General features: G+C 42.5%; 1 protein-coding gene across 2 annotated transcripts in view; it reads right to left on the bottom strand.

The window, feature by feature from the left end:
* Positions 1-17,693, bottom strand: part of RALGPS2 (Ral GEF with PH domain and SH3 binding motif 2) — a 443,748-nt gene that overhangs the window by 53,542 nt on the left and 372,513 nt on the right. The window contains exons 17-18 of one of the 2 annotated variants that reach the window (XM_049776392.1): positions 14,548-14,610; positions 6,464-6,590 (exon numbers count right to left, since the gene is read on the bottom strand). In XM_049776392.1, coding sequence (XP_049632349.1) covers positions 6,464-6,590; positions 14,548-14,610 — 190 coding nt within the window. Of the gene's footprint in view, positions 1-6,463; positions 6,591-14,547; positions 14,641-17,693 lie in introns of both variants that reach the window. The other variant, XM_049776394.1, reaches the window with a different exon arrangement.

Raw genomic sequence — 17,693 nt, forward strand, 5'->3', positions numbered from 1 at the left:
AAAAATGGGGAGAAGCAATGAACAGACAATTCCTCAAAAAAGAAATACAAATGGCCAAAAGGAAAATGAAAAAATGCTCCACATCACTAATCATCAGGGAGATGCAAATCAAAACAACTATGAGGTACCTTTTCATGCCACAGAGACTAGCACACATCACAAAGAACAAGAACCATCAGTGCTGGTGAAGATGTGAGAGAAAGGCTGGTGGGAATGCCACCTATGGAATACAATATGGAGATTCCTCAAAAAACTGGACATATGAGCTCCCAGATGATCCAGTTTATATCACTCCTAGGGATATACCCTAGGAACACAAAAATACAATAAAAAAATCCTTTCCTCACACCTATATTTGTTGCAGTACTATTTACAATAGCCAGACTCTGGAAATAACCAAGATGCCTTTCAACAGAGGAATGGCTAAAGAAACTGTGATATGGGCCAGAGAGATAGCATGGAGGTAAGGCGCTTGCCTTGCATGCAGAAGGACGGTGGTTCGAATCCCGGCATCCCATATGGTCCCCTGAGCCTGCCAGGAGCGATTTCTGAGCATAGAGCTAGGAGTAACCTCTGAGCACTGCCAGGTGTGACCCCCCCCCCCCAAAAAAAAAAGAAACTGTGAGAGATATATATACACGATGGAATATTATACAGCCGTCAGGAGAGATGAAGTCATGAAATTTTCCTATACATGGATATATAGAATCTATTATGCTGAGTGAAATAAGTCAGAGGGAGAAAGATAAGACACAGAATAGTCTCATTCATTTATGGGTTTTAAGAAAATAAAATACTTTATTGTAATAATACAGACACAATAGAGATAAGGGCTGGAAGGACTGGCCCACGATATGAAGATACCACAGAGTGGTAAGTCCAGTTAGAGAAATAACTACACTAACAACTATCATGACAATGGTAGTAAGTGAGAGAAATAGAATGCTTGTCTCGAATACAGGCAAAGGGTGGGGGAGGAGCGAGTTGGGGGGTATTGGTGGTAGGAATGTTGCACTGATGAAGGGGGTGTTCTTTTTTTATAACTAAAACTCAACTACAAACATGTTTTAATCATGGTGCTTAAATAAAGATATTTTAAAAAAATAAAATAAAACAAATTTTCTTTGCATGTATTTATGTATAGGTCACTAGAAATTTCTGTAATAATGTAAAGCTAAAGCATCATGTTCTATCAAGATCAATATTCAACTTTTCAATGCATGCCAAAACAGAAGAGAAAGGATCATAAAATCAAAGATCCCTGTGATTCAGGCCCCCCATTTATTTGGCAGGACAAGACAGCACTAGCAGGGTCTAAAAGTGACATGTAGGAAATGGGAGACACTACTGGTGAGGTAATAATAATGGCAACAGAAGCATCTGGGGTCAGAGATGCAAAATGCAAGGAAGGCAGGGCAGTCTCCTCTTACCGGCGCCTGTCCCATTTCTTAGCAAATACTGACCAGCCACCAAGGCAGTGGAAGAAAACTGGGTGACAGGGAGTTGACATGCATGAGGGTGCCACACCACAACCCACAGGCTGGTTCCACAAACAAATAGAATTACTGGAAAAGGGATCCCTTAACTCAAGTAACAAGTATTCTAAGTGCCTACTTTGGTAAATAAGGGCAACCCTTGATCCAAGACAAATAGGCTCCCACACTGCACAAGAGACAGAGTGATGAAAACATCAAGAAGAGAACACAGAGGCTGGTCCGAGTGCAGTAGTGCTTACAATTAATTGATCACAACCAGTTACAGATTTCTTTGTTCCTTCTCCATTCCCACTGCTTCACTTGACTAGCCTTAAAAAAAAAAAAGAGAGAACACAGGGCATTTTGGGGTGGTATTACCTAAGAACAGCTTTAGCTGCCTGAAAATGAAGCCCCCCCCAACCTAAGTCCAACACATCAGAGTGAAGGAGAGGTGTGTATTGGTCCCAAAGAAAGGCTAGGGACTTTGCAAGCACTTTGGAAAAGGCAGCTTCTTCCTAGAGCTCTCAAAATAGGTACTATCCCAGAATACACCCAGCACTGATTAAGTTACTGCATATTCCTGGACTCAATGAGCAAAGCAGAAACAAGGCTCAAAATGCACATGAAAGAATATTCATCATGTTCCGTGCACTTAATTATTTTTGTACGATGTTCTATTTCGCTCTTTCCTGCAAAACAAAACTTGTCGAGCCAAATTCTTCAGTAAGCCCCTTCAGATGTTTTTTTCCAATGACAAGAACAGATGAGTGCCACTAATGATTCTCAGATTTTAAGCAATAATTCTCACTTAAAAAGTTTTCTCCTTGGGGCAGGAGTGATAGCACAGCGGTAGGGCATTTGCCTTGCATGCAGCCGAGCTAGGAGGGACCTAGTGTGATTCCCAGCATCCCATAGGGTTCCCCCGAGTCTGCCAGGGGCAATTTCTGAGTGCAGAGCCAGGAGTAACCCCTGAGCGCTGCCAGATGTGGCCCTAAAACCAATTAATTAATCAATAAAGTTTAAAAAAATGTTTTCTCCTTGAGACTTGCCCATATTTAAAGAAAAAAAAAAAAAAACAACTGCGTCTTTATTGTAAGAACTCTTCACTATTTTGACTACTCTAGCTACATTGGGGGCGGGGGGTCAATCACACTCAGCTCCTGGCTCTAGACTCAGGGATCACTGTCGTCAGGGTTGGGGGACTATATGAGTTTGATGGCAGGGATTGAACCAAGGTTGGTCACATGCAAGGCAAATGCCCTCCCCACTATATAAGCACTCTGGTCCCTATTCTACTGATTTTTACCTTGTTTTGCCTTTTTTTTTTTTTTTTTTTTTGTGGTTTTTGGGTCACACCTGGTAGTACTCAGGGGTAACTCCTGGCTCCATGCTCAGAAATTGCTCCTGACAGGCAGGGGGGACCATATGGGAAGCCGGATTCGAACTGATGTCCTTCTGCATGAAAGGCAAATGCCTTACCTCCATGCTATCTCTCCGGCCCCAGTGATTTTTACCTTGAATGCAAACCAAAAGAGGACAGTTTTTCAAGGAATGAGGAGTGAAAGGCCAAGAAAACATTTTCTACTTTGTACAAATTAATCCACACTATTACTGATAAAACTGGCAGTACCAGTTTGCCCCTTATTTCCTTAAGGTTTCATAGTCAGTAGGTCTGACCATAAATTTTAGGGATTACCTCTCTCAGACTGAGAAACAGATTCATCTTCATCACTTCTATCTTAGCTTTTGTCAACATAAGGAGAAGGGCAGCCTGTGTCCAATTCTGTGGGTCCCAAATGGAGTGAATAGAGACTTCCTGCCTATTTCTGTGTATTCAAGTTTTCGGAGGGCCCCACACAAGTTCTGTCCTCTCCAGTACCTGGCACAGTGTAATGCTGACATTTTTTGGCATCTACCTGGGTTGCATGTAGTGGGAAAGAATTCTAAAATCAACACAAGTTCATTAGAAAACCACAATGTCAATTTATTTGAAATTCGGGTAAAATATGGAAAAAGTAAATATTAACAAGACATAAACGATTGCTAAATAAACATTCTTCAAAACACTACTGTAGTGAAGAACAAGAATGAGAAAGTGAACCAGCTAGCTGTAATATATACACACAAATCAGTCCACAGATTGTATAAGTTGTCAAGTGACTTAGGAGAAGTTTGAATGTTTCGATAGAATATGTTTAATCTAAAGTCCACTAGAAAATATTTTTGTCACTAGTGTAAAGGACCAATTTTCATGCTGGAAGTTAATCACCCCAAGTCACAGCTATTGACCCAACCAATTTTTAGTCTCCTTTCCCAAGTCAACCAAATGCTTATGCCAAATAATATACAACTGTCTTACAATCTCAGATGCTTCTCAACCAAGTAGTATGACAGAGATGACCAGTAAAATAAAGTTCAAAATCGCCCAAATACTAATAGGTGCCTCCATTTGAACTTCTGAAGTTCTTTGCCATTTTCAAGATGGGGTCCAGTAGGTGTAGAGGACAGGAAGTTTGAACCCTGGTCGTTCCCGGGTCAGTCTCAGGTCAGCTACTGATGTGCTATAGCTCTAGCCCCTTACCTGCCTATTTCCCGGTGTCCCTGTTGAAGGAGTATGGATGGAAGGGTACTCTTGCCAGGGGGCCCAGCCCTGTTCCCTGAGCTCTAGAGTGAGGATCCAGCCTCCAGTGACCTTAATTGGAATACACAGGCTAGAAAATAAATGAACATATAAAAACAAATGATTGTAGAATGTTAAGTGTTTCGTGTCTTTATTGACAAGTTTAGTGTTTTTGTTTTGGTTTGATTTTGGTGACCAAAAATATGCTGCAGGATCTGAGCTCTCTTATTTATATCCATTCAGCTAGGGGGAAACTGGTTTGTTGTGCATTGCTTCACTTAAAATCACATTTCCAAGAAATCCATGAAACAAGTAAAGTAAGAATTTACTGTAATCTCCAACAGAAAATCTTCCCAGGGAGCCAGAGCAATAGCACAGTGGGGAGGGCGTTTGCCTTACACACAGCTAAACCAGGTTTGATCCCCAGCATCACACAGCAAACCCCCACCATCTTGTTAGGGGTGATTCCTGAGCATAGAGCCAGAAGTAACTGATCACTGATGGGTGTGGCCCAAAACAAGCAAACAAACAAAAAGAAAATCTTCCCAGATTGCACTAAGTTTAGCTATGCAAGCATGTGGGGGTCCTTCATTGGTGTATTTGTGTATGTGTGTGTGTGTGCAGGTGCATGCATGAGTGCATATATACGAGCACACACATGCACACAGTGAGCTCCAAACCCCATAACCAACTCTCAGTGGAAAAAAAAAACCTCTGAACTGAACCACAACACAAGGATTCGATTTTTTTCTCACTCTCTTATTTTCAACAGAAAATACATCTTTCATACCCTTTTCTAAAAAAGAAAACTTCAAAGAGAAGGGAAAATACCTAGAAACAGGTCCAGAGAGATAGCACAGCTGTAAGGCATTTGCCTTGCATGCAGCCAACCTGGGACAGATCCGGGTTTGATTCCTGGGATTCCAAATAAACCCAGCCTTCCAGGAGCAATTTCTGAGCTCAGAGCCAGGAGCAACTCCTGAGTGCCTCCACGTTTGGCCCCCCAAAAAGCCCTGAAACCATTCCACTTTAGAATGTGAGTTTAGGGGCGTAATGGGGAAGAGGCTAGATCAAGACTTGAGATGTAGATCTGATTCTCAAGAAACAGAATTCTGAGATGGAGGTTGATGATTCTTTATGCTATGCAAAGTTTATTTTTGGGAGAGAGTGAACAGGGGTTAAGACTTTTGCCTTGCATGTGGTAGATCCCAGTGTGATCCTTGTCACCACAAATGGTCCCCAAGTACTGCCAGAAGTGATCCCAAAGCACTGCCAACTATGCTTCAAGCCCCCACTCCAGGCAGGGGATGTTTCTTCCGAGAGTATGAAGACACTTATGAGGAACCAGAGCAATAGTACAGTAGGTGGGCACCTGCCTTGCACATAGTTGACCCAGGTTCAATGCCCAGCATCTCATATAGTCACTAGAGCTTTGCCAGGAGTAAAGAAAACCATTCATGAGCGTGGGATAGTATACAATATCAGCAGACATTGTCCCCACTTTGTCTCAGTCACTGTTCCACATGATTTCAAGGACCAACCCAGTATCCTGAAGAAGGCCCAGACATCCCTTTACTCAGAAAATCAGACGAGCGGTTATATAAGGGACAGAAGGAAGACAAGGAAGGAAAGAGATACTAGAGAGAAACAAATGTTTCTCATTTTATTTCTCTGCAGAGAATCAAATTTATTATATGCTAGGTATATACAAACCTTGTCTATGCTTAAATTTATACACACATTGTAAAAAGTACAGTTTGAGACATAAAAAATCCAAACACCTAACAAAGCGCTATTTGTGTTTTGGTGAAAGTAATTTTATAGGTTAAGTACTTCTAGGAATTTATAAACACTATAAATTATAGAGGAAAGAGGGATAAAATCCCAGTCAACTGTACCTAAAACACCAATTTGTCTATCTGAATTCTAAACTCCCACTGCTAAATATTCATTTGATCTAAAAAGAAAATCAATACTTTTCATAATTCATCCTAAAATACTGCCAACTACAGACTAAGAACTCATAAAAAATAAGCACTTAAATCTTTTGACCAATTTTCTTCCCTGAAGAAAGTTTACAGTATTAAATTCCAAATTATTGTTTCACTCTATAAAAACATTACCAGGAAAAGGAAAATATCCCATTCTTACTAAAAGTTTCTTCTCTACTGGAGAGGGGGGGAAAAAGTCTATGAGAAACCTAACAAAATGAAAGAAAATACATTCCGGATAACAAAGTAACAACTTTTAGTCAATTTTCTAAGGCAACAGTCTCACATTAATTCCTTGAGAAGATAACACATTTTGGAAATAGCCTGTTATGGAAATAACTTTATTAAGGCAACAGGAACACACAGTAAGAACTCACCTAAATAGGGAATGCAAGGTGTCATCTTTAAGCTACTTATATAGTCTCTGAGTCTTTTGTAGTTATCTTCTTTACTCATTACATATTCTAATTTCTCAAAGGTAGTTTTGTCTTTTCGACTTAATAACTAAAAAACAAACAGAAAAGCCTAAGTTATTTACAGATCCCATTTAATTATAGCAAAGACCCGAAGCTAGAATTACCATAAATCTCCATTTCAAAATTCTGGTAATAAGTAAACTAAAGCAGACATGTCTATTAAAATAATAACCCAACCCCTTATTTAAAATATCTTTGGCAGATCCATACAGTTTTAAACTTAAGTAGTAAATGATAACAGCTCTCAAATTCATTTGTTCAGCAATTTTAAAACTCATCTAATTAATTATGCATTAATATTTAGCTCACATGCCTAAATAGTATTTCAAAATACCCTCTTGCCTCATCAAGAATAAAAATCATTCTTTCATAATTATTAAGAAATAACGAGGGGCTAGAGTGATAGCACAGTAGTAAGGACTTTGTCTTGCATGCAGCCAACCCGGGTTTGATTCCTGGCATCCCATACAGTCCCCTGAATGTCAGGAGTGATTTTTGAGCGCAAAGCCAGGTGTGGTCCAAAAATACAAAACAAAACAAAACAAAACAAAAAAAGAATATACTAACTAAATTTCATGATTTAAGAAATTTTATTAAGAAGCAGGATAGATAGTATTTTGCCTTGTGCATGGCAAAGCATAACAAATTTCATTAAGGGTCTGGAAAAATAGTACAATAAGACCTTAGCCTTGCACATGGCTGACCAAGGTTCAATCCCTGGAATCCCAAAAGGTCCTCCAAGCATTGCCAAGAGTGATAGCTGAGTGCAGAACCAGGAGTGACTGCTGAGTACTACCAGGTGTGCCTCCTCCAATTCCCTGAATCAACTTAACCATGATTCATCACCCTAACATAATCTATAAAACTTGTTTCCTCCATTTTTGGTTTTCTGGGAGACCTATTTTTCCAAGATTTCTTTGACAGCTTGAACAAGCACTGTTGACTTCAAAGGTCTGAAGGGTACATTTGTGGTGAATCCCCCCCTTTGAGGAAAAAGGGAACTAAAACACAAGGAAAGATCTGTCCCCCAAATAATATTAACAAGAAGGTTTAGAAAATACTTCCGGGGCCGGGCGGTGGCGCTAGAGGTAAGATGCCTGCCTTGCCTGCGCTAGCCTTGGATGGACCGTGGTTCAATCCCCAGGTTCCCATATGGTCCCCCAAGCCAGGAGCGACTTCTGAGCGCATAGCCAGGAGTAACCCCTGAGCAACACTGGGTGTGGCCCAAAAACCAAAAAAAAAAAAAAAAAAAAAAAAACTTCCCGGGCATTACAAAGATGGAGAAAATTTTTTTCAAAGTATTGTGTACACACTATTTCATGCCATTGTAATTCATGCTATTTTTAGCATGTGAAGCAGCTGCAGCTGTAGGGTGCATTAGGAGTCAGGACTGACTCAGGAGCAAGGGTCCTGGGCCACAAGTGTTGGCAGCCACGTGCCCCTAGGTCTGGGCTTCTGGCTGACACAATCTACCAGGGTCATGGCACTGTACACAGCATGAGTGGGACATACCCAAACTCTTTTCCTAGGCCCCATATCCAGGTGGTCTTCCTGTAATTGTTTTTATAAAGTGTCAGAAAAATGTCCCCCTGTCAGCAGACACTTTTTTTTTTTAAAGAGGACTGAAGTTCATTTTTGGGGAAGGTAAGGTCTCCTTGGCTTTCGGGGTTCTGCTATAACTGCTCTTATTGTGGCTCACCACCCCAGACTTATATCTTGACTTGAAGCCAGTCTCCACTGTTCCCTGACCATGTTGCAGCCCTTCATTCCCACATGGCTGAGCACTCAGATATAAACCACCTGCCTTGGATTAAGTACTGTGGTATGGCAACAGATGATTCATAATGACTGAAATCATTTAAGATTTATATCCCACTTGTTTCAAATGAAACACACAAAATGGTGGTTCTATATATGGTCTGATGAGTATAAAGACAATAGAAATGTTCCTACTATTCTAGAAAGCAGGTCAACAGCATTTCATCTGGATGTAGCAGCAAAGACTCTGCCTTCCAGAGATAAGGACAAAGAACTAATTCAATGTCAATAACAGCTCAGAAACATCCTCAGAAGCCGGGACTGCTTCCTCTCTCACATCTTCGGTGATACGCAGGGTTACTCCGGAACTCATTTCACTAAGTGTCAAGGAGAAACCATTCACTTCTGAGGTTCTGCCAGAAACGTCTCTGTGCCACTGTTTCATTCTGCATGGATTGAGGTGGAGGAAAAGAGCTCACAGCTTATTACTTTCCATGGCACTTGAAGGCAAGAGGAAGGCCCAAATTCTCTGGGTCAGATCCCTGTAGCACCTACCATCATTATCTACTCTGGGGAAATATGGGAGAACCCCAGGCATTCCAAGCACTATTAGAAAGACCAGATTCCCTCCCTGGCTCTCATCACCTAGGTTTGTATCCCACATGATATGCATGAATGTGTGGATCTGCACTGGTAAAGACCTGAGACCAGTTCATTTACATTTGTTTGTTCATGATACTCAAAGATCCTATTTCTGGTCTAACTTAAATTTGATATATATAATTTTTTTTTGTTTTTTGGGTCACACCCAGCAGTGCTCAAGGGTTCCCCTCCTGGCTCTATGCTCAGAAATCGCTCCTGGCAGGCTCGGGGGACCATATGGGATGCTGGGATTCAAACCAACATCCTTCTGCATGCAAGACAAACACACTACCTCCATGCTACCTCTCTGGACCCCAAATGTGAGATTTTTCATAACAAAAACACAAGCATCTACCTTTGAGCCCCAGCATGGCTGACAGACATGGCTGACAGCTCCCTAAGGTCCTAAACACCCGTTACCTCTCTCAGCTCCCTTGAACAACTCTGACACCATCACACTGCTCCTGTATTTACTGGATTTCACAGTTTTCAATGAAATAGCTCAGTGCCCTAACAGTCTAGCTCCGCCTTCCATGTGTGTCTCCGCAGATGCTTTAAGGATGTGTCTGCATTTCTTTTTCTTTTGTGTCTTAAAGGTTTCTGGGTATAAATTCTTGATTGGGTCTAATTAGTGATCTGTATCTTTGCTCATTCTGGGTTCTTTTTAAAAATTTCCTTTAAGCCACATTTTGATAAATATTCCCATTTTATAGTGGAAAAACATACATCTTTTCTTTCATTGGCACAGCTTTTTGGTCTTGTCTAAAAAAGTTCTTAGTTATCCAAGCCAGAAATCCATTTATGGGAGCTGGAGTGGTAGCACAGCGGTAGGGCATTTGGCTCTGCACATGGCTGGTCCAGTACAGATGCGGGTTCAATCCCTGGCATCCCATATGGTTCTCTGAGCCAGGAGAGATTTTTGAGCGCAGAGGCAGGAATAATCCTTGAGTTTGTCCCCCCCCCCCAAAAAAAAAAAAAACCCGAAGAAATCCACTTCTGGCATGTCAGAGACTTATTTACCCACCCTCCTCTTCTAAGAGCTTATGGTGAAGGTTCACACTTCACCAAAAGCCTGCAATTCATCTGATAATAACTTTATGGTGAGGGTCTAAAAGCTCAATTCATGTCTTCCCCAAACTGATAACCAAGCTCCCAGCTCTAGTGAATAAACAAGTCCTAGATTCTCCACAAGTTCATAGTCCTACCACCATATTCTAGCAGTGTAGCAGAAAAGGGTTTTGGGGGGGCCAGAGAGATAGCACAGTGGTAAGGCGTGTTTGCCTTGCACACAGCTGACCCAGGATGGACTCATGGGGGTTCAATTCCTGGCATCCCATTTAGTCCCCCGAGCCTGCCAGGAGTGATTTCTGAGTGCTTAGCCAGGTGTAACTCCTGAGCGTTGCTAGATGTGTCCCAATGCCCCCACAACCAAAAAAGGGGTTATTTATTCTCTTCCATGGTTGGTATGTCTAAGGCCACACTAATTCCCTCAAGCTTAAATACTGCAGTTGGTCCTGTAATCTGTTAGTGCAAATGCCCAAACTTTCAGCTCCCAAATATCTCTTTAGGAATGTCTTGGTAACTCCTGAACTTTCACAATTCATGTGGCTGACCCAGGCTGACCCTGGCATCCCATAGGGGTCCCCTACTGCCAGGAGTAACTACTGAGCATATCTGGGTAAGACTCCAAAACAAAACGACAAAAATATTTTTAAAGCTATCTAGTCAAGATCCCTAGTCTAGTGGTTTGATTTGAATTACCTATAATCTACATTTATACATTTGCACATACATTTGGGAAGAACTTACATCTTTAAGTTTCCTTATCTATGAACAAACATTCTATTTATTCTTCTCTAATCTCCTATAAAGATTTCATTTTCAGCATATAAGTCTTAACAAATTCGGTCTCATTTGATGTTTTGTTTCTTTCACTAATAATACAAATATCATGCTTTTAGATGGTTTTGTGTGCGTTCTGTTATTGTTCTTTTGTGGAGCCAGGTAGCAAATTCAGGGACTCACACACACACAGGCAAGCACTCTATACTGAGTTACATTCCTAGCATTTAATAGCCTTTTTAAAATTGCAACTTTCAAATTCAACTGATCTTATATCCTGTTTGCTTAACCAGTCACTGTTTTATAAAATTGTGGCAAAAAGATAAATAATATTTTCCTTCTGGACCATTGAAAAATGTGTAATTCCTTTAGCATGCCCCCTGTTGGGCAAGCATCACCACTATAGTGGTAGACTATAGCGACTATAGTGGTGACTATAGTAGTGGACTATAGTCAGGACTCTTCACCTTCCAGCAGCAAAATTCCAACCTGGTCAAGTGGTTGCTTCCCCACAACTCCCACTTACACCATGTCTCAGACACAGGCAACTTAGCTGCAATTTGAACATTAGCACTTAACCACTCTGCATCTCTTCTAAGGTGAATCGAAGTTTCTGGCCATTGGTAGCTGGTTTAGTCTGCTTAGCACAATGGGACAGGCTGTCACCTTTGAATGGGAGCCACATTAAGGGGTTTCTTCTTCCTGTGGGCCTATCACTGTTGTCAATGATCCCTTAGGGACACCATTCAGAGATTCTATAAGTGACTTCCCTGCTTTTCTTTCAAGCTCAATCATTCTGCCTTGTTTTCCTGGGGAGCTTTTATCACTGTGGGAACATTCTTTTTTTTTTTTTTTTTTTACTTTTTCCAGTAGAATGTTAGCTGTAGAGGATGGAATTCTGTTGATTTTAATTCAATGTTACACATCAATAAGTAAGACATGGCCTGGCGGGGCCGGCAAGGTGGCGCTAGAGGTAAGGTGTCTGCCTTGCTAGCGCTAGCCAAGGAAGGACCGCGGTTCGATCCCCTGGCGTCCCATATGGTCCCCCCAAGCCAGGGGCAATTTCTGAGTGCTTAGCCAGGAGTAACCCCTGAGCATCAAACGAGTGTGGCCCGAAAAACAAAACAAAACAAAAAAATTAAAAAAGACATGGCCTGGCATCATACAAAATATTAACAATGGAGCCATTACTAAATGAAACAATTTCTTCTATGCAAATCTATGAGGGAAAGGAAACAAACAAAAAAATCTTCAAGAAAAATAAGAATTAACTTGAGGAAACTATAGCATTTCTTTCTTTCTTTCTTTTTTTTTTTTTTTGTTTTTTTGTTTTTGGGCCACACCCGGCGATGCTCAGGGGTTACTCCTGGCTGTCTGCTCAGAAATAGCTCCTGGCAGGCACGGGGGACCATATGGGACACCGGGATTCGAACCAACCACCTTTGGTCCTGGATCGGCTGCTTGCAAGGCAAACGCCGCTGTGCTATCTCTCTGGGCCTGAAACTATAGCATTTCAAACTACCATGACAGTATAATTTTTCTCTCTGAAACTTCAAAGATGGAATTCATCACTATCTTTATAATCATTTCATCCCCCCATAAAATTATAAAAATGTTACTTAATGTGACCATTATTAATAACCTTTAATAGAAAACCCTTCTTCCAGCTGTTTTATAATATAAATAAAATATACAAAGTATCACAAGCTCTTTCATACTAACATTTTTATAGTACAGAAATATCCCAAAATTCAAGAGAAAAATCTGTCTTTCCAATGCTATGAAAAGTGAATGTGGGCCGGAGAGATAGCATGGAGGTAAGGCGTTTGCCTCTCATGCAGAAGGTCATCGGTTTGAATCCCGGCGTCCCATATGGTCCCCCGTGCTTGCCAGGAGCGACTTCTGAGCGTGGAGCCAGGAGTAACCCCTGAGCACTGCCGGGTGAGACCCAAAAACCAAAAAAAAAAAAGAAAAGTGAATGCATTCCCAGTTAAAGGCAAAACTGTAATTCAGCAGCTTAAAAAAAAAAAAAGAAAAAGGATTTAAAAAAAAAAAGTTAGTATGTCAAGTCACAGGATTCTAAGAACACACCTAGTCTTTGTATAAAATAGAATAAAATTGGGCCTGGAGAGATAGCACAGCGGTGTTTGCCTTGCAAGCAGCCGATCCAGGACCAAAGGTGGTTGGTTCGAATCCCGTTGTCCCATATGGTCCCCCGTGCCTGGCAGGAGCTATTTCTGAGCAGACAGCCAGGAGTAACCCCTGAGCACTGCCGGGTGTGACCCAAAAACCAAAAACCAAAAAGAAAAGAATAAATAAAATTATTCTTTTGTTTTTTTGGATTACACCCAAAAAGAGATATTGAGCTCAGGGGTTTCTCCTGGCTCTTCGCACAAGGGTCATTCCTGGTGGTGCTCAGGGGACCATATGTGATGCTGGGGATCGAGCCTGGGTTGGCTGCATGCAAGGCAAATATTCTACCAGCTGTGCTATCACGCAGGCCCCAAATCATTCCTCCTTAACAAATAAAAGGACTATACTAGGGGCCGGAGCAATAGCACAGCAGTAGGGAATTTGCCTTGCACACAGCTGATGCAGGACTGATGGTGGTTAGAATCCTGGCATCCGATACGGTCCCCCCAAGCCAGGATCGATTTCTGAGTGTATAGCCAGGAGTGGCTCCTGAGCATCACGGGGTGTGGCCCTGCACCTCTGCAAAAAAAAAAAAAAAAAAAAAAAAAAAGGACTATCCTAAATATAACCAAATTAAACAAGCTATAGGACTTACAGGAAAATCCTGGCAGCCTGAGGCTGGCATCACATTAAATAGAAAAATACTCAACGGGGCCAGAGAGATAGCATGGAGGTAGGGCGTTTGCCTTGCATGCAGAAGGTGGTGGTTAGAATCCTGGCATCCCATATGGTCCTCTGAGCCTGCCAGGAATGATTTCTGAGCATAGAGCCAGGAGTAACCCTTGAGTGCTGCCGGGTGTGACACCCCCAAAAAAAGAAAGAAAGAAAAATACTCAAATGGGGGCCAGAGTGGTAGCAGAATGGTAGGGCATTTGCCTTGCATGTGGCTGACCCAGGATAGACAGTAGTTCTATCTCTGGCATCCCATACAGTCCCCCGAGCCAGGAGCGATTTCTGAGCACAGAGCCAGGAGCCCCTGAGAGCCACCCTCCAAACAAACAAACAAACAAGCAAACAAACAAAGCCACATATACACAAAAATCAAGATTTACTCCAGGGCTTATTAATGGTCAGATACAATGAGCACAATCACCAGTATGTGCAGTTACAATGCCTGACTCCAAGCCTACCCTCAGATTCTCCATCACAGTGAAGGAAACAGCCTAAAGAAAGGCTTAGGCTTTAACACAGTCTCATATCTTTTTTAAAGTTCCCAAGACCATCCTTTTTACTTACTAAATGTACTTTTTTTACATTTAAACTTCCTCATCAGAGCCTATGAAACAATGCCAAAGGAACCTTCAAGAGGCTCTCCAAAAATTATTTCCTGAAGAGCACAAACTAGACACCAATCTCTAATCATCCCCTAAGTTCTCTGAAAACCACTCAAGGAAAAGAAAATACAAGTTCCACATCAGAAAGTTCAAAACAACAATCCTTGTCTATTATTAGAGCATCACCCTTAGCAGACAGAGACTGGAAGAAAAATGATATCTCTTTAGTCCCAAGGGAAGCCAAGCCTGTCATCGATAGGCAAAGAGTATACTCACCGCCCAGGTTTTAGTCAGCCTGAAAATTGGGGCACTCTGCAAGCCGGAAACCACTGCCATCAGTGCATGTAGGTTGTTCAACTCATACAGTTTCTGAGTGAAGAAAGAGGGAAAGGAGAGGGTGAGACCCAGAGTGTGGATATGAAGGAAACATCTTCAGTGAAGAGCAGGAAGCATCCAAGTGTCACTGTCACTGTGGAGACTTCTCTTCTGAGTCATGAGGTGTCACAGCAAGTTGGCACTGGCCCATAACAGAGCCTCCACACTCTCATGTGCATGCCCACCCGTAAGTTCTAGGCACACACCCACTTCAGCTGGGCACTACAATATGGAAAAACAAAGTCATGGCTCTTAACTTACAGAAATAGCACTGCAAAGTTCTGACCCTGTGTCCCGCTCACCCGCCATCATGGGAAAAGCACAATCCTTCCTCCTACTGAAACAAAACTTAAACCTCTTTTCTGAGAGGAAAGCAAAGTTTTGGGAAGGAGCTGTGTCCAGCGCCTTCCTGCTCCAGCCTCCTTCCCAGTGCATCCATATTCCCAGACTAATATTGCCCCCGCAATATTACCATTTCCTCCTTCCTGAACCTCAGATCCTTTGCTCCACATTCAGACAGGGGACACCCACCTGCTTCCCTAGATTTGAGTCTCCCCATAGGAAACTGCTACCCAACCCCAGCCAGTTGTCATCACTTATCAAAACCCACAGGATATTTACTGACCATTTCCCAGCTCTCTTCCTATCCCAGAGGTTGAGGGCCCTGTGGTCCTACCTAAACATTACACAGCAGAATGACTGGTCCTGCAAAGATGTAGCCCGTGAGCAACAGAACTCGGGAAAGAGAGGGAGTGCTGCCTGTGAAGTTTCTGACACAAGAAGATACTATTTTGTAGCCAAAACAACTAATAACAAAAATCTCAGGCTGGACCTGCGACTTCTGGCTAAGATGTAGAACCACAAAGGACCATGGGGCTGGCCATGAGGAAATTACGTGATAAAAATCAAAATGGCAAAATCTACCCCCAAAACTCCTTTTTGAAGACCACGGAGGGTCCTGAAAAAAGAAATGGAACCCCAAGAACCAAAGAGACAAAAGAGAGACCAAAGAAAAACAGTGCTGCAAATAAGGGCTTGCCTTGCACTCAGCCCCTAGTTTGATCCTAAGAACTCTGAGCAGTACCAGGAGTGGTCTCTAAATGTAGAGCTTGAGCCCAGCCAGATGTGAAGCTCCCTTTTCCCCCCCGCCCCCTGCAAATGCAACCCCAAAGAAAGATGAACCAAGTAGATCAGGTGCCTCCTTCCCAGAGAGTTATCCATCAGGTTTCTATAAGCAGATCCCAGAGGCACAGAGAAATGAAAGGTTTCATAACTTTAATTTCTGTTGTTTCTGGGTTTTTTTTTTTGGGCGGAGGGGCCACACCTGATGACGCTTAGGGGTGACTCCTGGCTATGTGCTCAGAAATCACTCCTGGCTTAGGGGACCACATGGGACACCGGGAGATCGAACCATGGTCCATCCTAGGTTAGCACTCACAAGTCAGACAGATGTCTTACCACCTGTACCACCACTCTGGCCCCTGTTGTTTCTGGTTTTATTTTTTGTTTTGGGGGTCATACCTGGCTGTGCTCAGAGTTTACACCTAGTAAATGATCACTTAGTGATCATTCCTGGTGGTGGTGGGGGCTCAGGGGGATCATATGGGGTGGCAGGTATCGAACCAGGTCAACAGCAAGCAAAGCAAACACCCACCCTGCTAAGTATTGCAGGGCAGCTCTGTGAAGTGGGGTGCAAACTGGAAGTAGAAAGAGGCCTCTGGGACTGGAGAAGGGACTGGTATAGATGGAATAGAAACTGCCTTTCAATTCCTTAGCAGTAGCATCAGTTGCCATGATCTCACTACAGGGCAATGGGTTCCATACCCTTGCTCAGAGGATAGGGCTTCTGAGGGTGGCAGTGATTTACTATGTTCAACTGTGTGTGTGCACAGGACAACTGCCCCCCACGCCCAACCCCACAAAGAAGAAAAGTCTGTGGAATAAAAACTTAGTTTTCTGGAAAAGAAATTCTGCCTCCTGACTGGAGTCTTATTCCTGTCAGCCCACCCTGCAAGTTTCAGACTTGTCACCACCTGGCCCCAGTCACATGAGCTAACATGATCTCTGCAGACAGGACATAAATGCATGTTTACTTTTGTCTTCCTAAAAAGCCTTGACTTGATGATAGTCTATAAAAAGAAGGGTAAGATCTGTCACCATTCCAATGGAAGAGAGAATACAAAGAGATTAAAAGGATTGTAAAGGGGGCCGGAGAGATAGCACAGTGGTAAGGCGTTTGTCTTAGATGCTGAAGGACGGTGGTTCGAATCCCGGCATCCCATATGGTCCCCCGAGCCTGCCAGCAGCAATTTCTGAGCGTAGAGCTAGGATAACCCTAGAGCACTGCCGGGTGTGACCCAAAAACCAAAAAAAAAAAAAAAAAAAAAAGATCATAAAGTAATTTATGAATTTAGGAAATTTATTATAAGAGCATTACTGAAAATAGGGGCCGGAGTGGTGGCATAAGCCTTGTGCGCTAGCCTAGGACAGACCACGGTTGATCCCCCAGCATCCCATATGGTCCCCCAAGTCATTTCTGAGTGCATAGCCAGGAGTAACCCTTGAGAGTCACCAGGTGTGGCCATAAAAACAAAACAACAACAACAAAAGCATTACTGAAAATAATGCAAAGTCTGGGTCTGAACAGGAGTTAAATGAGGGTTTCAGAGAGATAGTAAAGAGAGTAGCCAGGTGTTTGCCTTGCATGTCGCCAGCCCAGCATCCCATATGGTTTCTTGAGCAACACTAGGAGTAACGTCTGAGCATTGTGGGATTGGTCTCAAAAACAATTAAATGGGGGCTGGGAAGGTGGCGCTAGAGGTAAGGTGTCTGCCTTGCAAGCGCTAGCATAGGACAGACCTCGGTTCGATCCCCCGGTGTCCCATATGGTCCCCCCAAGCCAGGAGTGATTTCTGAGCGCACAGCCAGGAGTATCCCCTGAATGGGTGTGGCCCAAAAACCAAAAAAAAAAATTTTTTTTAAATGAGGATAAAGGCAGGTATAGTGGACAAAATTTGGTACTTTTCAGAAGCATACAAGTACATTGG

Source organism: Suncus etruscus, chromosome 7 (assembly GCF_024139225.1).
Source record: "Suncus etruscus isolate mSunEtr1 chromosome 7, mSunEtr1.pri.cur, whole genome shotgun sequence".
In the NCBI taxonomy this organism is placed as follows: Eukaryota; Metazoa; Chordata; class Mammalia; order Eulipotyphla; family Soricidae; genus Suncus; species Suncus etruscus.